The 25,731-nt window shown below is 38.7% G+C and overlaps 2 protein-coding genes across 6 annotated transcripts in view; both read left to right on the top strand.

Annotated features, from left to right (window-relative positions):
* The window catches only part of Yaf2 (YY1 associated factor 2), a 96,519-nt gene extending 94,317 nt beyond the window's left edge, over positions 1-2,202 (top strand). For all 3 annotated transcript variants that reach the window (XM_004874010.4, XM_087200020.1, XM_021251562.2), the window contains one exon: positions 431-2,202. In XM_004874010.4, coding sequence (XP_004874067.1) covers positions 431-668 — 238 coding nt within the window. In that variant the 3' untranslated portion in view covers positions 669-2,202. The remainder of the gene's footprint in view (positions 1-430) is intronic.
* Positions 2,203-11,274: 9,072 nt separating this feature from the next.
* The window catches only part of Gxylt1 (glucoside xylosyltransferase 1), a 49,822-nt gene continuing 35,365 nt past the window's right edge, over positions 11,275-25,731 (top strand). For 2 of the 3 annotated variants that reach the window (XM_004874007.4, XM_021251561.2), the window contains exons 1-2: positions 11,283-11,574; positions 23,878-23,970. In XM_004874007.4, coding sequence (XP_004874064.1) covers positions 11,363-11,574; positions 23,878-23,970 — 305 coding nt within the window. In that variant the 5' untranslated portion in view covers positions 11,283-11,362. Of the gene's footprint in view, positions 11,575-23,877; positions 23,971-25,731 lie in introns of all 3 variants that reach the window. The other variant, XM_004874008.4, reaches the window with a different exon arrangement.

Here is a 25,731-nt window from a genome sequence, read left to right as displayed (position 1 = left end):
TAGAACAATTGTGATGTCCTTGGAAGTGCCCATCAGTGGAGTAATACCTCACATACAGCTCTCCCTTAACTTTTATCAGCCTCCTCTGCAGTGCAACTCTTTGTTGTCCTAAGTCTACCTTGATAAGATTAATAAGCTCCCTATAAATTATAATATAAATTTATAATATAATTATAAAGCACAATTAAGAGACCACGACTTCCATACTGTCACAGTTTTTTGTGATGTTGATGGTTCATGAATGATTGGTTTGATTAATGCTAATGATTTGAAACATTTAATGATATTTGTGTGGCTAGTTACACATGAATAACTTTAAATACAGATGTATTCATTTTGTTACTTTTGCCTAACTTATTATTTACTATATGGTCATAAATTTGATAGAGGGAAAAGCTAGTTTTAAAAATTCATCATTTTTTGTGTTTAGGCCAAGATTGAAAAATGTGGATCGGAGTAGTGCTCAGCATTTGGAAGTTACCGTTGGAGATCTAACAGTCATTATTACAGACTTTAAGGAAAAAACAAAGTCAACACCTGCATCTAGTGCTGCTTCTGCAGATCAACACAGTCAGAGCAGCTCCAGCTCTGATAACACAGAGAGGGGAGTGTCCAGGTCATCTTCACCCAGAGGAGAAGCCTCATCACTGAATGGAGAATCTCATTAAACTTTATTTTCCTCAGTTTCTAAATCACTTCTGTCCTACCATGCAGATACACAGATTATGCCAAGAAGTACCACATTTTCATGACAAGCATATTTGTGTGCAATCTATAATTTGAGTTTTGCATAAAATTAAAAATTGTTGGAATTTGTTGGATTTTATTGCAGTCTCTGCCTACAAAACATTTCCAGACTTAACATTTTGGCAATTAGATGTCATGAAAATGTGGTTGAATTATTCATATGCAGTGTTATTGGTAAGTCTATTTTCACTTTTAGTTTAGTGAATTCTAACACATAATTCTCTACTATTGGCATGTAATGAATTTAAATTTTTTATAACATACTGCAAGCTGCCTAAATATGTATTATTTGAGAATTGTGAAACAAATAGTTATATGTATACAAGTCAGAGATCAACTTAATCACTATTGCTGCAACAGAATTTTCTTAATGGTTATCCTCTTAAATACACCTGCTGGTACTTGGTGTGGTTAAATAGGAAAGTTGTTATTAAAGAATTTGTATGAATCTTTGCCAATGTTTTTGACATGTTTTACTAAATTATTGTTTCTGAATTATGTTTCTGGTTTTACCCATTTTTTGAGGTTTTTTGTTTGCTTATTTTTCAAAACATTCATGTATTGTAATGTTTATTAGCAGACTAGTAAACAAAGCATTGATTACTTAGCTTTATAATTCAGGTTTAGTGCTATTGTCATTGAACACTGGTTATTTTCTGTATTATATAAAACATTAAAATTCAGATAATTATAAGCATTTGGCAAAAAAAAAAAAAAAGAAAGAAATTTGCCATATTTTAAAAGCTGCAATTTTGGAAAAGCTTTAATTTAATGATAGTTTTATCACTGTTTTCTTGTCTCAAACTTATCCAGGGTCATAGATGTTTGAGTCCATTTAATACAGAAATAGAATTGTTGCACAGAACTGGGAAATAACTAATCCTAAATTAATTTAATTGGCTCCTTATTAAATACAGCAATTGTTATGAAAACCATAGTTCCCTATTTTCACACAACTGCCAATTTATGCATTTATTAATATTCTGAAATAAAAAAGTATTTACAGCCCCACTCACTATTATGTACAATTACCAATAAAATATTTTTATGACTATAGATTTTGCATTTTTGTTTACAAGTAATAAAATGTTTTATGTTATATTTAAAAATCTCAACTTTGAAACCACACAATACTTTAAAAATTCTTCTATGGTCTCCTGCTTTCTGTAACCATTTGCTGAGTATATATCTACTTATGGAGACTTCTAAAATGTAAATCAGCTTGAAAACATAACTTGGATACAAAATATCACATAAAAGATAAGGTAACATTTGAAGAAAACTGTAGACCCTGACAGTTGTGATATTTGGTGGTTTCTCGTGGTAATGTAATTTTCTCTTTAATTTCAGTACTTTTTATAGACATAATGGTACTGTCTTTTGTAAGATGCTAGTTGTGAAATACAGTTAATTGCATACAGTAAAAATCTGTGATTAAAACATTTATATACCTCATTCTTTAGTGTTGTTAAATGAAAAATGAAAATTTGTTTAAGATTATTGAGATACCAACTAACTGGTTATGTTCTTCTAAAACAAGATATTTTGTCTTATCCTTAGTTTTACATATTCATTTTTGAGGAAGTACAAATTAAAAATAATTGTAATAGAAAAATACTGTAGCACTTAAGTAAAAAACTAATGCATTTATGATGATTAGATACTTTCAGGATGCATTTTCAATGAACTACAATAGAGAAAAATCTTGACAGAAGATGGAATTTTACCTAAATAGGACATGCTCATCATTCTGTATAGGTGGAAGATGGTGTACCATGGAGATTAACCCAGTTATTGCAAAGATTCCACTTTTTGGATTTTTGCATGAAATTCATATATGTTACCTAGAAAAATTCAAGGAACAAGAATTTGAAGTGAAAAATTTTTATTATGTTCTATTGTTAGGGGCGTTCCAAAAACGAAACGGTAGGCATTGAAGGGTAAAGAATGCTAGCTGACATCTAGTGTTTGAGTCTCTGTTGTAGTATTTAAATAAGCTTGGGAAATTACTCCATTCTATAAAACCAATGATGATTGTATCTAACTCATGAGGTTGTTGGGAAGATTATATGTCAATCCATATAAGATTCTTAATTATAGTGGACCCTTGATTTATGAACTCGATTGGTTCCCAAGGGCTGGTTGTAACTCAAGTTGATTGTAAGTTAATATACCTGAGATCTGGATGTTTACCTGGGTACACTCTATAGATAACAAGAGGCAGATGAAGTTTCCATTAACCTAATTAACCCAGTTCATATGTCAGGGCAGTCGCAACTTGAGGGTCCACTGTACCTGACAAATACTGGTTGCTTAGTAAATGTGAGTCTTTTTATGGGCTGGTACGTAGCTCCATAGTAAAGTGCTTGCCTAGCACATATGAGGCCCTGGGTTTGATCCTCAGCACAGGGGTTAGGGAGTAAGCTTTATAACTTTAGGTAAAACCCCATTATAAAAATACAAAAATAATTTTTGTAATGAAATCATTTCCATGCTTTCTGCATAACCTAAAGGAATAGTGTTCTAAAAGTTACAGTGAGGGTCAGGGATGTAGCCCAGTGGTGCAGTGCCTGCCTGGCAAGTGCAAGGGCCTGAGTTTGATTCCTGGTACCAAAAAAGAATAAAATGAATTTTCACTGTAACATCAGGTGTTTGCTAGAAATACCATCTTTCCACAATTAACATGATGAATGTAACTATGAGATTGGAGAAATGAGCTAGGTTGCCTGGTTTGAAATTTTGTTTTCCTTTCATTAATCACAATTATCTTCACCTGTCTTCATTTTACTCTACCTCAAATGTACTTTCTCGCCAATAAAATATGCAAATACCATAAGTAACTTACATCTACTGTTAGAGTATGCAAAACAAGTCAGAGCGTGGGGTAGGGTGCATTTTAGCTCTCAATTGTGCTGTGAATTTACAGTGTGGTTTTAGCAGTGGGTCCTTTGGACCAAATTCTATACAAAAACAATTTGAATGTTTTTCAGAGTTTATTATTTTACTTTGATATAAGAAAGAGTGAAGGTATACTTTTGAGGAACACAAGAATACATTCTCTCTTCTTTTTAACCCCAGTACTGGGGATTAAATTTAGGGCCTTCACAGTGAGCTACTAGTGAGAGGGTCTTAGTAAGTTGCCCAAATGGACTCAAACTTTGGATCTTCCTATCTCAGCCTCTCAGAGTGCTGGGACTACAGGCATGTACCACCACATCCAGTTGAAAATGCATACTCTTAAAATTAGTTGTATTACACAGTACAAATAGTTGACTTAATAGCTTAAAGATTTTTAAAAAATTAAATACTTCTTAAAATTATAGTGATAATAGACCAGGTGAAAACATTTTAAAAAGGAAAAGCAGCCTAATTTGATAGCATCTTTATTAACTTTGTTTTAGGTACAAGCTCTTGTTGCCTAAAAGAATGTAGTTTTAATATGTGTTTTATTGGTAAGTACTCTGGAAGTTTAGTTTCCACAGAGGCCCTTATTTTACTTTGTTGGTCTGCAAATTTTCTCTTTTCCAAAATCTTTGAAGGATCTGATACAAGAACTGGTTAAGCTGTTGATAGATGTTTCTGCACTGTACTTTGAAAATTAAGTGACAACAGAAGAGAGTTCAACAGTGGTTTGAGTTTTTTAGCATTCACCCCCTCCCATTCACCATAAGACACCTTCAGTTCCCTGGAACAATAAAGTTAGAAAAATTGACGAGCAGAAAGGCCATCAGTGACACAGTAAAGCTGAGTGGAATCAAAAGACAATAAAAGTGGGCTGGGCATTTAGCTCAGTGGTGCCGCTGCCTGCCTCGAAAGCACAAGGTCCCAAGTTTGATCCCCAGTACCAAAAAAACCCAAAACAATAAAGGTTACAGGACACAGATAAGATTGATCACTTTTTGAAAGTTGCATGAAAAGAATGCCTTCACTGGCTCTTGAGGGTGATGAAAAGTAAGCCCCATTGATATCAAAGGTAAGGAAAGGGCTGGGCATTTAGCTCAGTGCCGCCTGCCTTGCAAGCGCAAAATCCTAAGTTTGATCCCTGGTACCCCCCCAAAAAAATAGGTGAAGAAAGAAAGTAGAAGTAGGTGCGATTGGGATAATAGAATTACTAGGGAGGGAGACAACTGAATTTAACAGCATGACTAGGAAAACAAGCACTTTAAAGATGCACTATGATAAATCATCTTAAGGACTCAGTCATTAGACTTTAATATATTTAATAGACCACCACAACAGCAACATATGTAATACTTCAGAATGATTTTCAGAAGAAGCTGTTACAGTGAAGTTTTCTTTAAATTATACAACTTGCATGATTCTGGTTGCAAACCAAGTTGGACAAAAACAGAATCAAATTCAGTGGTTATACTCAGTGTTGACTGTATGGGGAAATTTGATTTAGTTCTTGTCCAGTTGGGTTTACAGCCAGAATCATGGAGAGAATTGAGTTTGGGAACTGAGGTACCATTGTATACTTTTATGATGCACATCTACACTAGTCTACATCATTTCAATGTTATGTTTTAATGTATTAATTAGGGTTTGTATTTAGCCAGTGCAGATTCTTGACTTTATGGAATGGGGCAATTATGAAGCATGTGAAGTACTACGATAAGACCAGATACTTCAATGAAAGAAACTAATCAGACCCCTGGAAGGTTTCAGTTCTCTGGGACAGGTTTTACATTCTGAACCTTTTTCCCCCGTAAGTGGGAGTTATAGGCTAGTTTACTATTATAATACTTCAGTATTTCTCTGATCTAGGCTTTCTGTACATCAGTATTACTTAATTCAGTGAACATTTATTGATTATATTTTGGGTGCTAGGCCCTGTACTATGGCTTGGTTACAAAGACAAGTGGAAATCACATCTTAGAGATCTGTAAATAATTATAGTGCTATCACTGCTATAATAAAAATATATATAAGATACAAAAATAGAGGAGAGTGTTACCTTTTTTTCTCTAGAAAATTTACCTGTGCCTAAGTATCCACTGCAAGTCCACACTGAAAGTGTTAGGACCTTATTTTGATGTTTGCAGCTGATAATGTATAACCAACGGTTTTAGCCAGCAGCTATCTTATTACTCCAATTTGAATTTCCAAAGTTGAAGATTTTAAGCCATGTAGTTTGAGATAACTCATGATTTTCCTCCAGTTTTTAAAATCAAACAGCTGGGCATGGTGATGTACACTTGTAATCACCTCTACTTGCAAAGCTGAGGCAAGAGGATCTCAAGTTTGAGGCCATTCTAGGCAATTTAACAAGACCCTCTCTCCAAAGTAAAATTTAAGGGCTGGGGAGGTAGCTCAGTAGTAGAGTGCTTATCTAGTAGCATACATGAGGCCCTGAGTTCATTCCCTAATGTAAAACACCTAAAACCAAAGCAAGACAGAAACAACAAAACACCAGCTCAATGAGGTCTGCTGTTTGCTTTTTGTAAAGATGTTGAAGAAACATGTCACTCTGTCCAAATGAGAAATCTTACTCAGAACTTTTTCAAGAAAAGCTTATCTAAGAAATTTGCCCTTTCCTTATAGACAATGCAGTTCATTCATTGTCCTCAGTTTTTGCTGTAATTGCAAGAAATCTCAGACTAAAATTGTGCTCAATTTTAATTTATGTAGGATTCAAAAACCTGCAAATTTTTGTGACCTATAATTTTCCAAATTTTGACACCATTTTCTTTTCTTAAAAACTGCCTTGGGGCTAGTGATTTAGCTCATTGGTGCCGCACCTGCCTCGCAAGCGCAAGGTCCTCAGTTCGATCCCCAGTGGGGATCAGGAGACGGGGGACAGGACTGCCTTGACTCCTGTGTAAATAAGGCTAAGTAGTAATAATTTCTTAAAATGGCTTTATTTCAAGGTGTGACAATAAGCTCAAAGGGAAATTTGGGAGGCATGGATCCTGTGAATTTATGTGTCCCAACAGGAATTCCTAAGGCATGGAAGTGGTGTGCGTGAATCCTGTAGGTCCTGAGGTTGCAACTGCCTCCCTGCCTGGAGGAGGGGAATATGGATGAAAGGTACCACCTTAATATGTTTTTGTGAACTCTTTTAGCAAGAAAACTGGGAACCTAGGTGGATTATACTTCATGTCTGTTACTTTCATTCTCTCAATAATAAAATGACAGCAACAATGAAGTGGTTCTATGTCTATCTACATTTGGAGTAAGCAGGAGCTGGGTGATGGTACAACTAGCTTGGGAGAAGAGAACTAATGGACCAAAAAAACAGCAACAAAAAAAGTGAATATGTTTTTAAAAAAGGAAATAGGCTGAGTTCCTTAGATCCAAGACGTGATTTTTGGTCTTTAAAGGGAGAAAGTAAAAATACATGTTTCTAGCACAGAGATAAAAGTTTAAGGGACACTTAACTAGAAAAGAGCAAAAAAATAATTTTTTATTAAAGTACAGAAATGCAAAAATAAGCCAGATATAACATAGGACTGCCTAGGGATGTACCCTCTGTATAGAAAGGCAGGTGATATGTCAATAGGAATCTGAATTCAGTTTTCAGCTAAGCATGGGGCTTCAGAAGTGTCGGGGTATGGTTATTCTTGATTATTCTCACCCTTCAGTTTTAAGGAACATGGGTCGTTAGCCTGTTTAATAGATTCTTAATATTGTAATTATGAGTCTTGATTGATGACAGTTTTGGAGTTTGGGTATTTTAGTTGAAATTTAAAAAAAAAGCACAGGCTGAAGGATGTAGCTCTATGGGATACTGCTTGCCTAGTGTGCACAAGCCTGGGTTTGATCCCCAGCAGGGACAGGAAAGGATGACAGTCTATTCCTGGGACTGGAAGGTTCCTGACGATTGTACCAGAGAGAAATGTGAGATGTCCATAGGATACTCCTTGTTCCTACCCCATTGGCTCCCTCTCTCCCTCCTGTGTACCTGGAAATGTCAGCTTTGTCCTCAGGTCATAGAGTAATACCACATGTCCCATCTCATGGTTCTCCACTGCCTCTCTTTTGTGATCTCCAGGCCTATAGGTACTCTTACTCTTTTATTCTACTCCTGACCCTACTCTTTTTTTACCATATTTACTGGTCATACTTTTTTTAAAAAAACTAATACTAATAAACTAATAACTTTACTTTCCAACTTTTCCTCCAGTCCAACAAGATCTCTAGGAAAAAACCGGGGAAATATACTTACTATAAACCAAAAAGAGCTGAGGATAAATTTTCTTTAATCTGAGTTTCTGGTTGTGTTCTGCAGCTAATCTGACTCTTCTTTGAAAATGTGTTACAATTCCCAGGACCAGTCTATGAGATTTTCATATATTATTTAGTTCCTTTCTGTTTTCACTTCTCAGTAGAATCACTGAATGTAGTATTTATTTGTTCATAGTATGAGATAAGATGGAATAATGTAAAAAACAACATGCATTTTGGATCATCAAAGATTTCTACTCAAATTATGGATCTTCATTACTAACCACATGGTTAAGGAGTGTCTCTGAATTTCAGGTTGTATTTTATAAGAATAGCATAACAGGCCGGGGATTTAGCTCAGTGGTTTCGCCGCCTGCTGTGTAAGCGCAAGGACCCGAGTTCGATCCCCGGTACCAAAAAAAAAAAAAAGAATAGCATAATATCTCTTCCTAGGAACGTAAATGGAAATTATTACGAATGTTAAGTGGAAATTACATCAAAAAAGAACTTTAAAAGGTGTAGAATGCAATTTTTTTTCTAAAGAATATCTTAAAAAAAATCAAGGTCTCATAGAAATGGGAAGGATGTGCTCACTAGGACCTTAAACCTATTGTAGAATGATTTGTTTTTGCTTTTGTTTTTTTAAGTTTGTTTTTGAAACAGGGTCTCAATATGTAGTATAGGCTGGCCTTGGATTCACTGTGTAGCCCAGGCTGGCCTCAAACTCAGTGATCCTCTTGCCTCAGCCTCCTGAGTGCTGATATTACAGGCATGCGCCAGCACACTTGGCTCTGTGGAATGATTTAGAGTTACTAAAAAAGAAATGAAAAGAAAATCCCCACTAGTTGAATGCCCATATATATCCAACATGTAATAGGAGCACCCAAAAAATAAAAAGCAAAATTAATCTTTCAAATATAAGTCTTGAGATTTGGTTCAGTCCTGAATCAGAGATTTTTCTAAATTGTGTAGATCTGTCTACTTTAAACAACAAATATAAATTTCTTTTTCTTCACTTAAATTTATCTTTTTGATGAAATGAAGAAAGATCAACATGAATTAAAAATTTTACATGGCCTGGCTATCAGAATTAAGAGTCTAGCCAGGGATTTAGCTCAGTGGCACCGCACCTGCCTTCCAAGTGCAAGGTCCTGAGTTCAATCCCCGGTACCAAAAAACAAATCAAGAGAGTCTAGAGATGAAAGATACGTTTAGGAATACAGATATATAGTGAATGAAAAAGATCCCTATGTGACATCAAAATATTTTAGGTAATATTCAATAACTTTAATGCAATATGGGAATCCTGGAAATGACCAGGGGATGCCAGCATGCGCACACTTCATGCTTCAAGATAACCAGTTAACTGTGTGGGGAATGTAATAACTGCCTCAATTTTTAGAATGCCTTATGGACTTCTTCAACAGATTTTTTTTTGAAATTACAGGATTAAAGGAATGATAAAGTCCAGAATCCTGATAGCAAGGAAACGAATGATTATTCCAGATAATGCTCTTTCTATAAATGGTTGCAGAAATGAAAAGTTCCTGGCCTCCCTTTGTGCCATTCTAATATATTAACAATCTGTGGGTCAAGTAGTTATTTTTACTGCAAGTAGTTTCTTTGTTGGAATAGAAAAGTTATAGTATCTTTTAAATTAAACATTCTTTAGTACTAGCTTTTACTCTTGATACCATGTCTTTTAACTTTCTCTCCAAAGCTATTTTCCATTCTTATCGATGCTTTCATCATCATTCTCTGTACTTTAAGTTTACCTTCATTTCTCTAAGAATTGTAAGGTGTAGTGGAAAGATTAATTTAGTCTTCTTTCGGTTTTTACTGTCCTGTTTCCCCTTGAGAGCAGTACACTCCTTAATTTCTGAATACTGTGCATCACAGCCCCTTGCCTGGCATGTACAAAATACTCAATAAATGTTTACTGAGTCAACAAATGTATGTTTTCATTCTCTCTACCCAACTTGATGGCATGCTGGTTTTTATTTTTGTCAGGTAAGGCAAGAAATCTAATTCTTATGGGGGATGAAACCGAAGCTTACATTTGTTTAGTGACTTCCCACCCTCACAGCACTTTTTGGTTTAGGAATTCAGTCCCACTACTGTGTATTTCCTGACCAAACTTTACAAGCCCAGTTACATTGTAAATGATTTAACAGCATGATTTTTCTCCGAGAAAGCCTCACGTTTTGGCCTTGGAGCTGCCTTCTCTTAATCTCATCTCTGTTCCAGCTAGCACTGCAGCCAAGAAATGCTCTCTAAAATGCAAACGTGGTCATGTAACTTTCCTACTTAAAAACCCTGCAGTGGTTTACCAGTGTCTAGCAGATGAAGTTCAAACTCCTCGGTCTGCTAAGCAAGGCACTCAAATACCTGGCCCGTCTACTGCAGTCTTAACGCTCATTTCCGCTCTCGCATTCTCTTGGCTGGTGGTAGCAAACTTCTCACAGTTCCCTGTACACAAGAGCCTGTTTATTTTTCCCTCAGCCTAGAATTACTTCCCAGACCTCCCGCAGGACTGTGGGGCCGCCTTCCTGGACCATACTCCCAGGTAGAACCGAAGGCACCTTTGGGCGTGTGCCCGCGTCCTTGGGTCCTGAGTTTCTTGTGTCTCCGGGTTGCACTCGAAAGTATCCACGTTCCACGCACATCCGGCTTGCATTGTACCCAAAGTACTACACCGCTTGGTGCTCTGTGATGCTCCACAAATGGTCAATGGACGGGGTGGGCGAGGAGAACAAATTCTCTTTGGGGAGAATACTAATTTTATTTTGGATATGCAAACGCTGAGTTGTAAGAAAGTCCAGCAGAAGGGTGGACTTGTCTGACAGGCACCTGCAGCCTGCGGGAGCGAGGCGGGCACCGAAGCTGTGGCCGGGGCTCGGTCACGAGCTGTGCGGTGGGGAGGCCCCGCGGGCCACACTCTCGAGGCCCAGGACGCCAGCCGGGCCGGGGCGTACAAAGGCTTCTTCGAGAACCTTCCGGCGGGGAGCGTTTTTCCCGCGCGCTACATTTCATCCTTACTGTCACCCCATGCTGAGGACGGGACCATGACAATGTCTCCATTTTAGAGAGGAAGGAACACGCTCCGAAGCGTTAGTTATTAGTGAGCCGAGCTACCATGCGGAAGATCCGTGTTAGATACTAGGTCAGACCGCGCTCCCACGTTCCCCCCACCCCCATCTCAGCGCCCTCGGGGAGCCCGGCACCGCCCAGGGGCCCAGGCTTGGCCTCTTGGCTTCCGGGATCCCTGGCGGGGCGGGCGCGCTCCCTGGCGGGGCGGGCGCGCGGCGGTGGCGGCGCAGGAACTTGTTGCGCGCGGGTGCGCGCTGCCGCTCCCAGTGCTTCAGTTCGCCCGGGCGGGCGCGGCGAAGGTGAAGGCGGCGGCGGCGGCGGCGGCGACGCGGAGCCGCGGGGCCGCGGGGCCGCGGCAATGCGGCGCTACTTGCGCGTCTTGATCCTGTGTCTGGCCTGCGGCTTCTGCTCGCTTCTCTACGCCATCAGCCAGCTCGCTGTGTCCCTGGAGGAAGGCGCGGCCGGCGGGGGCGGGAAGCCGCAGGCCGCAGTGGCTTCCTGGCTGGCGGCCAGCGGACGCGGCGCCGAGAGAGGCGCGGGCCCCGCGTCAGGCGCCGGGCTCTTGGATAGGTACGGGGCATGGGCGGTGGGTGCGGGGCTCCGGGTTCCGGCGCGGCCTGGCCCCTGCGTTCCGCGCCGCGTTGCGCCGCGTGTCCGGCCCCACGCGCCTTCCCCTGCTTCCGAGCGGCCCGGCGAGCCGGCGCTACTGCGCCTCACCGCGCCGACAGCGCTCAGTTCGCTGCCCGACCCCGTCTGCGCGCGCTGCGTAGAGCAGTTAGGAATAGGAATTTATTTGTAGCTTTTAAAAAATGTTCGTTGGAAACAAGCCGTGCCCAGAAACCTCCGTGCTGTCTGGCAGTGGGAAGTCCCTCCTGTACCTCCGGTTTCCCTGTACTCCAAGTTGAGATCCGGGCCTCGGGCGGGCCGGTTCCTCTTCCCCGCCCCCCCCGCCGGGCCTCTGCGTGTTAACACAGTTCTCAGTGATAGCTGGGTTAGTGAAATCTGGACATGGCATTTTTGCAGGCTGTGAATTTTTCTTTTGGAAACAGTTTATTTCAAAACTTACAGGAAGTTGAAAAAAAGGAGCGGTGCTTAGCATGCTCAAGTCTTTTGTGGGATGGAATGAAGGTATCTTTATTGACAATTAGATATGAAGCAGTACAGGTGATGGGTTTGCACAAATCACTGCCAGAGTTGGAATCAACAGATTTAAGTGGAGAAAATGCTTTGGCAACGGTAGATGGGCACCCTTGACTGTGAGCAGCCCCTGGGAACGACCAACCTGCAAATGCTTTTGATCGAGGAAGATACAAGATTGGTTGGAGGAGGCAGTTGCCACACCAACTGTAAGCTGTTGTTTAGCATTTTGGAGTCGGTGATCATTTCCAGAATCAAAAGTGGACATTTGGGCAGAGGAACAGCTTGGAAAATTTGAATTATGTTTTCTATCAGTCAGACAAGTTCCTAGGATATCAAGACTTTAAATTCATAAAAGGAGAATTAGTTCCAGAGACAGATCTCTCAGCCCTTAGTTATCTGTCCCAGGTGAGGCAGTGACTCATGCAAAGTGATAGATGGAAACGAAATTGTTTCTAATTTCCTACATTATTGTGAAGTCTTTAAAGTTGTGGAAAAGGAATTATTTTTATAATGGACAGAATTGTTAGAAAGCAACACTTTAAACATTGAAAGTAGACTTTGATATTAACATTTGGATTTGCTAGATAGCATGCATTTGCAGTGTGTTGTTTCAGACATTTTGTGATGCCTTTGAATAAATTTGCTTGGCTAGCTAATTCTAACAAGATTACATCGCTTGAAATTTAGAAAATAGGAGCCTCAGTTTAAAAAAATATTTAATAGGGCTGGGGATTTAGCTCAGTGGTTCCAGCACCTGCTGCGCAAGCGGAAGGTCCCGAGTTCGATCCCTGGTACCAAAAAAAAAAAAAAAAGCTAAAAAAATATTTAATAGAACTAAGAGATGTGTCAGCGTTGAATCATCTGAAATGCTGTACTTTTATAGGTGGTCTAAATAGCATACTTCTCATTTTAAGTGCACATCTAAGTTAAATCTAAAGGTTTTTTTTGTAAAAAAAGTAGTGAAGAGTGTGGTAACAAGTCTTGTGGGATGAAATGGAGACAACATGGAGAAGCTGGATTGTCAAATTTTTACTGTATAGTATGGTTAGTCAAGCAAATTCCTAAAACATCAGAACTCTTATTTTGTGCTGCTGGGAACTGAACACTAGGTTTTGAGGATGATAGACAAGTGCTGTACCACTGAGCTACATGTTCAGTCCCAAGACTTTATTGTAGATGTCACCACTTACGAAGCCAGCAGTGATGGTGGATCCCTAAAATGGTTGTAATCCCCGCAATGAAGAGCCTGAGGCAGTTTCTCTGAGATTTCAAGGTCAGTCTGAGCCACCTGAGTTCAAGGTCAGCCTGAATTGCATAGTGAGACTTTGTTTCGAAAAAGAACAAAACAAAAACAAAAGATGTGGCAGCCGACGGCATCGTTCTGGAAATCTTTTTTTGGCTACCATGGAACATAGAGTAGGGTATCTTTAACCTCTCTTTGTAGGTATAAATCATTTGGTCAGGGTTCAGAGGGCAGCCGTAATTGGACTAGGATTAGAAATAATCGTTTGGTGTACACATGCTCCTTAGATAAAGAAAGAAAAGAGTCTAGGATGCAGTAGGGAATGGGACTGTGAGGCAGACCAACGTTTTCCACTTTACTGTAGGACTCTAGTATCATTGCAGTCTTGCTTTTTTGGATATTCTCCTACCTGAAAGATTAGAATTACTATTTTTCTTTCATTTAAAAACATGGGGTTTAGGTTTATAGCCAATAGGGCAAATCTTACAGAATAAGTCTTCATTGAACATAATTGTTGGAAAGAGCCTTCCACCTCCTTGAAATAAGCACTTTAACATGATAGGAGCAGTTTTGTCCCTTCTCAATTAGTGCATTCAGTTTGAAACCACCATTTTAGTTATCAGAAAATGTGTAGGTCTTAGAATGTGTCCTCATTCTAGCTCTTGTTGAAATGAGACCTTGACCACATCATTTCACTTCTGTATTCATTGATCTCCCCACCTGTCAAATGTAGAAAACTTACTGTACGTAATTTTTTGGCTATATTGGGGTATAATTGACAAATAAAATTGTATATATTTAAGGTATACCATTGGATGTGTTGTCATACATTGTGAAATGATCAGTACAGCCAAGTTATTTCACATATCCATCACTGCATATAGTTACGTGTGTGTTGAGAACACTTAAGATTTACCATCTTTGCAGATTTCAAGTATATAGTAGTATAGTGTTAACTGAAGTCATTATGCTGTGCTTAATTTGATTTATCTTAATTTGTAATAGAATTTTTAGTTGTCATTGACTAAAATCCAGTAAAACTGTCTTAAGCAAATTGGATATTTATAGGCTTATATTGGTTCTGGAAGGAGCAGAATTGACGGAAAAACTGCAGATACCAGGACAGCTCTAGGGGCCTTAAAGACTAGACAGACGCTTATTCCTCACTGCAGACAAATTCTGTTCATGGAGTCCTCTGTTCTTTCCATTCTTGGGCTCACGCTCAGTCAGTGGACCAGACCTCTGGTCTGCTAGATCTGGGCTTCTTGCAGGTCTCTGGAGACAGAATAACACAGTTGGTCTTGGAGAACAGTGGTGCTTTGAGAGGGGCCAGGGCGCTGGGTTGGCAGTGGCTCTTTAGGTAAAGAGACTCATAAGCTATTTGGTATGGACAGGCTGTAAAGGTATCACTAGAAAGAAGTTGTTAGTACCAGGCATCATACTTCTGCAGAAGGAGTGCACTCACTTTAGCCACTCAGGGGTGATTAAATTCTCCTGCTTCATTGATGGATCTTGACAGTGATTATCCAGATTTCATCCTGTTGTGACTGTTTAGCAGCAGTGGTAGTAGGAAGTCAAGAAACCACTGATTGCCTCAGTGATAGTATTTCTTTACTGGGGAGGGGTTCTGGGGATTGAACCCAGGGATTTATACATGTGAGGCCAGCGCTCTATCAGTGATACTATTTCTGAACGCATTCTGCCCTTTGTATGACTTATGGTCACACAGGGAAGTGGTCACCTCACTCCTTTTTCAGATCTGATTAGACTGCATAGGATAGTGAACTATGAAGAAAGTTGAATTACTTCCTAGAGACTCCTTAATCTCTGCTGGGCACCTCTTATTTTCATTATTGGGGGGAATCTACGTCACACATTTGAAAAGTGCTATTTAGTGACAAAACAGTGTAGATTGGGTAGTAAATAAACGACAGAAACTTAACCCTCACAGTTGAGGAGGATGGAAATCCATGATTAGGGCCCCAGCAGATTGGGTGTCTGCCGAGGGCCCATTTTCTGGTTCATAGATGGTGCCTTCTTACTGTGTTCTCATGGTGTTTCATGAGGGCAGTGACCTGGCTTTGTCTTCATGACCTACTTCACCTACAAAGCCCCCACCTGACACTGTCAGGTTGGTTATTGGGTTTTAACACATGAAGTTGGGAGCACAGACATTCAGACCACAGCAAGTACTTGCACAGACCTGACATAGTATTTAGTACGTGTGAGTAGTTAAAATGATATTCTTTGTTTTTGAAGAGGAAGCTCATTTGGCCAACCAAAAAGTATGTACTTTTGATTTAGAAATCTTATTTTTTAAATAATAAGATAATTATGTGTCATACCTGCTGAAATGCTTCCCCTGCATATTCACTTAAATTTTATTCATAATGTGTATACCATAATGAAGTTTAAAATTTTTGTTTGCAGATTAGCCCTTTATTGTATTTCTTTTTATTGTGCATAAGAATTTCTACCAGAGCTTTTTTTGAACATTTAAATCTTTAGCTGGGGATGGTGGCGCACACCTGTAATCTCAGCACTCGAGAGGATTGCCATGAGTTCGAGGCCAGCCTCGGCTCCGTAGTGAGTTTGAGACCTCTGTGTAACATACCTTCCCTTACCCCCAGGTTGGCCTTGAATTCATGGACTTAAATGGTCCTCCTGCCTAGCCTTCTGAGTAGCTGGGACCACAAATGCAGTTGTGGGCCACTGTGCCTGACTTTTCTTTATTGTGTTGTTTGTTTTGGCAGTACTGGGGATTGAACCCAGGGCCTTTATCCTGAGCCACACTTCCCAATCCTTATTTAAAATTTTTAATTTTTTGATACGGTACTGCCGAGTTACCCAGGCTGTTTTCAAACTTAAGATCCTCCTGTCTGAGCCTCTCAGAATGCGGGGATTTACAGGCAGGGCTGTACTACCATGCCTGACTTGCACCTGGTTTTATACTTTTAAATCCAGATCATGGAATGTCTCAGATTCTGAAACATTTTCAAGTACTAAAATTATTTTTGATTATTTTTGATTGGAGATTATTTTTGATCAGATTACCCTTAGAAACTATATTTTGAAATAAGTATAAATTCACAGGAAAATGTAGATACCTCTTACATCCCTCGCTTGGTTTCCCCAGTAGTCACAGCTTACAGGACCAGCGTGCAACGTGACTGAATCAGTGTATCACTATAGTAAAGTGTAATCCCTGAGGTGGACATGTTGGCATTGCATAATCCACAAACCTTATTTGAATATCACTAGTTTTGCATACACTTCTGTATGTGGATTTATGCATTTTATCATATGTAAATTGATGTAACTACTACAATCTGGATACTTGTTTCATCACCACAGAGGCCTCTTGTGCAGCCCTTGCTCAGTTTGCTTGTAGACAGCCAACTAGAACTAGATGCATTAAGCCTTATGAAATTTGACCACAAAATCATAGTAAAGCTTTATTTCAATTTGACTGGCAATAAAACCATTTGTATTTATGGACTTCACTACTTTTGGATGTCATTGTTTACTGAAGACACACCCCCATCTTACTATTTTGCTTCATTAAAATTATTGAGTAGAGTTAATGCTGTGTTGAATATCTAGTCTACTTTTATAGCTACAAGTGAATAATAACCAGAACTTGGATAACTGCCTTTATTTTTCCGATATTTTTGAACTTTATTTTTGTTGTGGTTTTTGCATTTCTGGAGGTACAGTTGTTATCAGTTTTCATATTGGTTGCTTTTTTTTTTATTGCTTCTAATAACATTTATGGATACATGAGTTTTTAATGTGAGTTTCTACTTTCTCTTTTAATCTCCAGAACCTTTTTTTTCATACATGGGAGAATGGATATTTAGGAGTTAAGAAACTAAACAAATAATCTCATTTCTTGTCAGCAATACCTTGGTGTTTTATGATTTTTAAAAGAGTATTGTTAAGTAGCACATGTATTCTGCAGTGCATATGCCGATATTGCCAATAAATAAAAATATCCTATATATATAAAGAACACAGTGTATATATATACATATATACACTGTGTTCTTTCTTTTATGGAATTATGATCAAGAAACTTATGTAAAACTTGAGTCTTCTTGGCCAGTTCTGTCAGCATAAAGAAATCCTGTATCCATCAGCAGTAAGTCACCATTCCACTTCTTCATCCCCTTCCCTAGGCGACCACAAACCTTCCTATCTTCATAGATTTGCCTGTTCTGGGGATTTCACGTAAATGAACCAGACAGACTGGGACTTTCGGGACTTTTGGGACTGGCTTTTTTTTTTTGGTACTGGGGATCGAACTTGGGACCTTGTGCTTTCGAGGCAGGTGCCAGAACCACTGAGTTAAATCCCCGGCCCTGGACTGGCTTCTTTGACTTACTGTTTTCAGGCTTCATCTGCTGTAGCAAGGGTCGCTACATTTTATTCCTTTTTGTGAACAATAATATTGCATTGAATGGGTATTCCCCATTTTGTTTATTCATTAGTCCATGGGCATTTGAGTGATTTTTTTTTTTTATTTGTCTGCTCTTAAGAATAATAGTATTACGAATATTCATATAGTTTTTCTGTGAACATAAATGTCTTCAGTTCTCTTGAGAATATATAGAACCTAGGAGTGGAATTGGTGGCTCATGGTTGCACAACTTCGAATATAATACTAAAAACCATTAAATTGTATGCTTTAAAAGGAAATTAGGTCTTTTTTTTTTTTTGATTTGTAACAACTCTAAACATCTTAAGTTTTTAACCACAGACGTTTGTTTCTTGCACGCTATGACTGTTGTGTATCTTCTCATCCTGGGACCCAACTGATGAAGCCGTCCTTCCATTGGGTTTGTCCAATTTCTTGACATGGATGTGAGAGGCTAGGTTGAAATTCACAGTCCCGTTTGAAGCTTCTACTCTGATGTGGTGATGTCTTGTTTGTTCACATTACTTTGGCCAAGCAAGTCACTTGAATAAGGTCAGAGTCAGTGCATGAGGCTATGGTGTATGCGTTCCCCCTTAGGGACAGGCAGTTCACATGGTAATGAGCAGAGTGTATAGTCCTTTTACAGTGAAGGATGGGGGATGAATAAGTATAATAAAGTCTGCAGCACAAAGTGTTATTGGCTACTAAGGAGAAATAAGGGCTAATTGATGCTAGGAGGTCTTTCAGAACCCCTGAGAGGATGGGCAGCATAGGGTAGGTGAATGCATATGGAGTTGGTAGTAGGCCTGCAGCTGAGGAGACTACATTTATACTTCTACTAATGAGCTTAGTTGTGATAATTCTTCAGTAGTTATCTGAGGAGGTTAATGAATAGTTTGGTTTCCACTTGAGATTTTATTGGAAAGGTATGTTGTAAGAATGAGTGTAGGGCCAGGGATTTAGCTCAGTGGTTTCGCTGCCTGCTGCACAAGTGCAAGGACCCGAGTTCGATCCCTGGTACCAAAAAAAAAAAAAAGAATGAGTGTAAATGGACATAGGAGTGTGAATGATGAACCATATAGTATAGTCTAGCGGTGGTGAACTTATGGCATGTGTGTTACTTTTTTTCTTTCTTTTTTTGCGGTACTGGGGATTGAACTCAGGACCTTGTGTTTGCGGTGCCACTGAGCTAAGACCCTGGCCCTACTTGTTTTTCTTTTAAGACAAAAGATGTGCCAGGTGTGGTGGTGCACACCTGTAATCCCAACACTCGGGAGGCTGAGGCAGGAGGATTGCCTCAAGTTTGAGGCCATCCTGGGCTACATAGTGAGCTCAAGGCCAGCCTGAACTACATGAGTCCCTATCTCAAAAAAAAAAAAAAAAAAGACAAAAAAAAGATATTCATGTATGAGTTGTTTTTTCTAAGCCGAAACCTCAGTATTCAGGTTTAATTGCAGTGTTGGCACTTTGTGATAAAGAAGTGGGTTTGGGGTGCAGCTTGGGCTCTCATCTCTAAAAGGTTTGCTATCACTGAATACCAGGGGGAGCTTATGCTTACGTGACTGGAATAACTAATGTGATACAGAGAATTAATAGATGAGAGAGTATTTTGAGTAGAGGTACTGGATTTTAGGGTTACAGTTTCAGGTAATGACAAGGTCCAGGATTTGCTGTTTTTAACTGAAGGGAAGAGAAAGTACAAGTTACCTAAAGTGAAGAATTGTGGGATTGGGTGTGGGTTAGGTCTCCTATATTGTACTGTAATATCCAAGTTGACATTTTACCATTCCCCGCTTGATAGTTCTGTCCATGTCTTCACTGTTGTTTTTGCAGTGTTTGATCTGTGTATGTGGTCATTCAGTAGATAATTTATTAAGTTATTGAATAGGTGCATAGAGGGAAGTAGAATTTGGTATTGAGAATCAGACTGTTTGTTGGGGGAGCACCCAGTAGTTGGAAGATGGAAATGGTGAAGTAAGTGGCCCTTTCCCGTGGCCAGCAGTTGGTGCTAGCTTTGGGCAGAGCACTCAGCTGGGCTGTGGACCTACATCCCGTCAGATGACTTCTCTGTAAGGCCCTGGGATCCTTGCAACATGGAAACTTGGGTTCAGAGGGTGTTCCAAGAAACAGAATGTGGCGCAGATGCCATGCTTTTAAGGCAAGGGCCTGGACATTGGCACTGTATTCTACCCGAGTTTGTCAAAGGAGTCAGAGTCCAACTCGGTTCAGGGTGTGGGGAAAACAGCTTGTCCTAGTTACTTCCTTTTGTAGCTGGGACAAAATACCTGACTCCCACAACTTAAGTCAGGAGCAGTTTATTTTGGCTCACATTTCAGTCTATAGTTGGCTGGCTCCAAGGCAGGATGGCATAGTGGACAAGAAGCAGGGAGTGGAGGAAGCAGCAGAGGAGAGGTAAACCCTTCCAGGAGATGCTCCCAGTGACCCTCCTCTTCTGACTGGCAGTAGGCCTCTACAATCTAGGCAGCTTCCTGAAGCTCTGCTTATGTGAGTGTATGAGGCCCTTGAGGCACATTTAGATACAAATCATCATATACCCTATCTTTTGATAAAGTGCCAGAGAATCTGTAATCATCCCCTTTTTTTTTTTGGTACCAGAGATTGAATTTAGGACCTTGTGCTTGCGAGGCAGGTGTGTGCCACTGAGCTAAATCCCCGGGCCTTGTAACCATCCTCACTCAATCCATTATGTTTGGCACCAGACACCAGCAAAAATTCAAGGCTTTTGGTGTGGACCAAAGCTTCACAGGTTTGTTTTTTTTTTCCCGTAGTGGGGATTGAACCCAAAGCCTTGCTACATCCCCCTTTTTTATTTTTTATTTTGAGACAGTGTCTCACAGAGTTGCCCAGGCTGGGCTCAAACTTGGGATCCTCCTGCCTCAGCCTCCCAGAGTGCTGGGATTACAGACATCTGCCACCATACCCGACTTATACTCATCATTAAGTTGTCCAGTACATTGATCTTACTGAATTTTATTCTCAAGTTGGTGGTTTATCCATCTTGTATGAACTTTGTTAAAACATTGCCTTGGAGTATAGTTTAATTGTAATACTGCAGAGGCTCCCAAATTTAGAATCTCTCCATTGGATATACTTGAGGACAGAGTTTAAGATGTGCTCATCAGCTCACTTTGGTGTTACCTGATACTCAATGAAGTTTAAGCTATTTCAGTAACTTCTGCCTGATGGCAATGGGCACATGAACTCTGTAGTCAAATATTTGTGGTAGGCAGGCATTTTAAAATTTTGGGCATCAAAATGTTAGTGGTGGGTGATTCACTAGGCTTTAAAATTTTATAAATTGTGCTTACTAAACATGTATTTATTGAAGTATTTGATTTTTAAAAATTTTACTGTTTGTAGTACATAATGTCTGTATTCCTTGTGGGAGGCTGGTACATGTACGTAACACATCTTAATTTTTTCATCTCCTTCCTTGCCCCCCCATCTCTTGATGCCCTTCCATTTGAGAAAGATCTGTCTCCCTACTTACATTTTTAATTTCTCACATAAGATAAGCCACATAGTATTTAAGCTCGTGTGTCTGACTTATTTCACTTAACATTATGGTCCCAAGGCATAGCCATTTTCCTACAAGTGACTCAGTTTCTTCTTTATGTCAGTACTACTCCATTGGGTGTGAACAGCACATTTTCTTTCTCCATTCATCTGTTGATTGACTGATTGAAGCATTTGTAAAGAACGATTTTTGGTGATGCTAGGGATAGAACCATATAGACTATGCCTCATGGCATTGTGTTTGTATGTTAGGCCAGTTAGTATCAATGTTTGGACTTTGTTCGTTCATTTGCTTTTTTCAATATTGAGGATTGAATCCAGGGCCATTACACTGAGCTAAACTTCAGGCTTTTTTATTTTCCATTTTGAGACAGGATCTTGATAAGTCTCTAAATTGCTTAGGCTGCCTTGAACTTCCACTCCTTCTCCCTCATGCTCCCAGAGTGCTGGGATAACAGGCCTGGGCCAGAACACCTGGGGGTGGTATCAATGTTTTTGATTAAAAACTCTGCTTTGATTTTTTTCTTTTGTCTTTTTTTGAGACAGGGTCTCATTATATAGTCTAGGACCTCAAATTCAAGATCCTACTGCCTCATCCTCTCATGCTGGAATCACTGGCATGCACCACCACGCCCACCTTGAGTTGACTCTTGATACCCCTTGATACACAGATTCTCATTCAGGTCTGACCTTAAGACTGCCTTGTGTCCAATAAAAGAATTTAATACAAAAAAAAAAACAACAAAAAAAACTGCCTTGTGTCATGGGTTAAAAATCAGCTTCTTGGGCCACTTAGGTGGAGATTCTTGATTAACTAGGCCTGCAATAGGATTCTTTATCTGTATTTCTAAGAAGTGAGCTTAGGAGCAGGCAGATGTGGGAAACTACACATAACTGACCTGTCCTGTAACAAAGTGAAACTTGAGGCAACAAATGATATTGCTACAGATATATGTTTCAAGTAATTTTTATAGAAAAATTGAATTTCCATCTTCCACTGTAGGAAGAGATTGACAGAGGATATGAAACAGTTTAGTTGTATTTATCCTAGAACGAAGGTACATGTTAATATCGATTGTAAATTGTGGATTTGTTGAAATAACACTGCGATAATGTCTGTATCTGAAAGATGAAGATAGTATCTACCCTAACATGTTTGTTGTGAAGCTTAAATGGATCTGAGAGAACTTGAATTTGAAAGAACTATGAACGTGTTAATTGTTGATACCACTAAGTTTGACTTCCTAGTATTAAATGTAAGATTTTAGACATATGTAAGCATGCCAAGGACAGTGCAGATTTTCTACTAATTAAGTCAAAAGTTTTACTGATATGTACATTCTCTTTTCTTGATTTATCAACCTTTTAAAGTAAACAACTCTTTGTGCTGTGCTAGAAAATAGTGCCCTTCAAAGGAAAACCATATTACAATGCAATTTTTTTCTGTTGATTTTAAAATTTCAACTTTGTAGTTCTTTATGCAATAATGTACAGAATTACTTAGTAGCATTTTAAAAATCAGCAGTATCAGGCTCTGTTCCCAGAGATTCTGATTTAATAAGTCTGTCAGGGGACTCTCTGAGTGATTTTTATTCTGCTTTCAGGGCTCAGAACTCCTGCCTTAGACTGTTAACATTTGGGAGAGATGTTATCACAGGTTTTTGCAAATTGGAAATTTCATAGAACTTTTTAATTTAAGAACGATAAGTAACAATTGATTCATAGTGAGAAAAAACAAAGCAGATGGTAGAGACATTAAAGTTGCCTGGGTTAGTGACTCTCCTAGACTTCACACAATCATATTTTCATACCCAGGCCCCAACTGTAGTGCATTTTAGATGATTGTTTTGAAAAGAAATAACAATGAAAAACACTTTTTTTGTAACATGAGGATTTTTCTTTTTTTCTTTTAGCTCCAACCTGGTCTCAAGGTCTCTGGGTCCAGGGGTTTAGCTCAGTGGTTCCTTTGCCTGCTTCGCAAGCGCAAGGATCCGAGTTCTGTCCTTGGTACCAAAACAAAAAAACAAAAACAAAAACAAAAAAATCTCTGTTTTAGCTTGTATAATGCAGTGAAACTAGATAATACAGAAATGAGCTGAACCATGAATGCTAGCATGATTTCTTATTTTTATTAGTTCAAAACGCCAAACAGTTGGGGTTGAAGATTAATATTAAAGTATATAGAGATCTTTTTCCCATTCCACTAGCATTTGTGATCTTTTTATTTTGTTTCAGTATAAGCAAACTTTAAAAAAAAATGGATTTTTTTCTAGGGTAATATGCTTAGTTTATGAAGAAAAAAATTTAAATATACTGTATTTTGTCTGTCATCTGAGGAAGAGATCTTAATACGTCAAGAGAGTTCCTGACATAAAGAGAAATCAATTTTCTAAAAAAAAAAAAAGTCGTTACCAATAGTAACATGGATTTATAGTTTTCTTGTTGTAAAAAAGAACAGTAAGTTGTGAGTGAATATCTTGCTAGTTTTCAACTGAAGTACTCACATAGGACTCTTATTTCTGTCTCACTCTGTCAGGTGTAAAGATTTCACTCTGTGTTACTGGAATCCCTATTGGATGCTGCCCTCTGATGTTTGTGGAATGAACTGCTTTTGGGAAGCTGCATTTAGGTAGGCACTTAGTATTTAAATAGTAGATCAGTGTAGGTGGATTAGTAATAAAAGATTTGACTGTAATAGGATATAAAAGTATTTCTTTTTTTGTAATTTAATATTATCATACAAGTAAGCAGTGCATTTTCTGATTGAGTTTTCTGTTCCTTTTACTCATTTTGTAGTTATCACTAATTTTTAGTACATTCTACATATAAATGCTTTAAAAGATTTATAGATGTTAAGATAAACCATTCTTAGGGGAATTTATGATCTAATTTATGATATATTTGTTTATCTAATTTAAAGAAACTGAAGAAACATTTTGTTGGTGGACGGGGCAGTGTGGAAATACATTAATTATTAGAGTGAATATTGGAATGGAAGGGTTAAAATATTTATCTCTACAGATTTATAAAGGAGCACATGATATGACATTATTTGTTGGTTACTAAATTGTTTGGCTTTGTTGCTTCTGGATAAATGAGGCATTGGACTGGCTGACTTCTTGGGTTCCTTCTTGCTCTAATGTTTAGTAAGAAGCAAGTTGTTGTAGGAGTGAGATCAGCCAGTGGCTCTCAGACTGTATCCCTGAGATAGTGGCAGGGGAGAGTCGGGTCAGTCAGTAGCCTAATATGTCCTTTCCCAGTGTAAATATTTTTGCAAGTCATCCATCTTTATGATTCATTTAAATTTTAATTCTGTTAATTCTATTTGTTAGGTACTTTTCTAAGTGCTAATTATCAGATTATTGAGTCAGGTTAATGTAGTTCCATCCTTCTGGAGCTGTATTCTAATGTTTACAGTAGTTAACCTGAGATTTATAATAGAAGCTGACCAAGTTGTAGCTGTGAAGAGCCATCTTAAGGCGTCGGGGAAGACTTCCTGTAGGGAGCATGTAGTTGATAAACAGGAAATTAGCCAAGTTCAAGGACAGGAGGTCAAGGGTTTCAGGTAGGAAGAATTGCAATTAAAAATGTTTAAATTTGAAACTTTTATTTAAACTGACTAATGATTATTTTCATATGGTACTATGTGGTATGTCTGGTGTGGAATAATTATATCAAGTTACTGTTTCTATCACCTCACATATTTATCTTTGTTTGTAGTAATAATATGTGGTCTTTTCCTTTAGCAATTTTGAAATTAACATTATGGTTAGCTATGGTCACTTTGCTGTGCCATAAATCTTGAAAACATACTCCTTCTGTCTGCACTATCTACTTCCCTCTGGTAATCACCGTTCTACCATTCTGTTCTCTTAAGAGCTGCATTCTTCGTATCTGTTTATTACATGTATTTTTAAATTCTTGCATTCTCGCTACAGTATTCATCCCATGAACAAATAACAGGAGATAATTGAAATTAGATATTTTAGTTATATCCTCTTGCTATGGAAAAGCATGGGGGTTGAAATATTACTATGGCCCATTCCAAGTAAGATTATTCCAATTAAAAAAAAACTTTTAAAGATTTATTTGATCAAGGAATGATATATGTACCAGTTCTCCCAAACAAATGTTAACTATGGTGTACCACAAACATAAACTTTAAAACAAAAAACACAAATCAAGATCTGAACAAATAGAAATCCACACTGTGCTATAGGATGGGAAAACAATGGCATCAGGGAGACACTTGCCCTTCAAAAGATACAAATTTCATGCACTTATAAAAAAGGAAAGGAACCAAGTTCAATCCCTGGTACCAAAAAAAAAAAAAAAAAAGGAAATTTGGTCCAATTGTAAAAAAAGAAAAGATAATCTTGGCATTCAGTTT

Source organism: Heterocephalus glaber, unplaced genomic scaffold (genome assembly GCF_053883595.1).
Source record: "Heterocephalus glaber isolate CG9 unplaced genomic scaffold, H.glaber_assembly_v1.0 deba00001733, whole genome shotgun sequence".
NCBI classification, from domain to species: Eukaryota; Metazoa; Chordata; class Mammalia; order Rodentia; family Bathyergidae; genus Heterocephalus; species Heterocephalus glaber.
The sequence above is the reverse complement of the archived record's forward strand: the minus strand, read 5'-3'. Positions and strand labels throughout refer to the sequence as shown.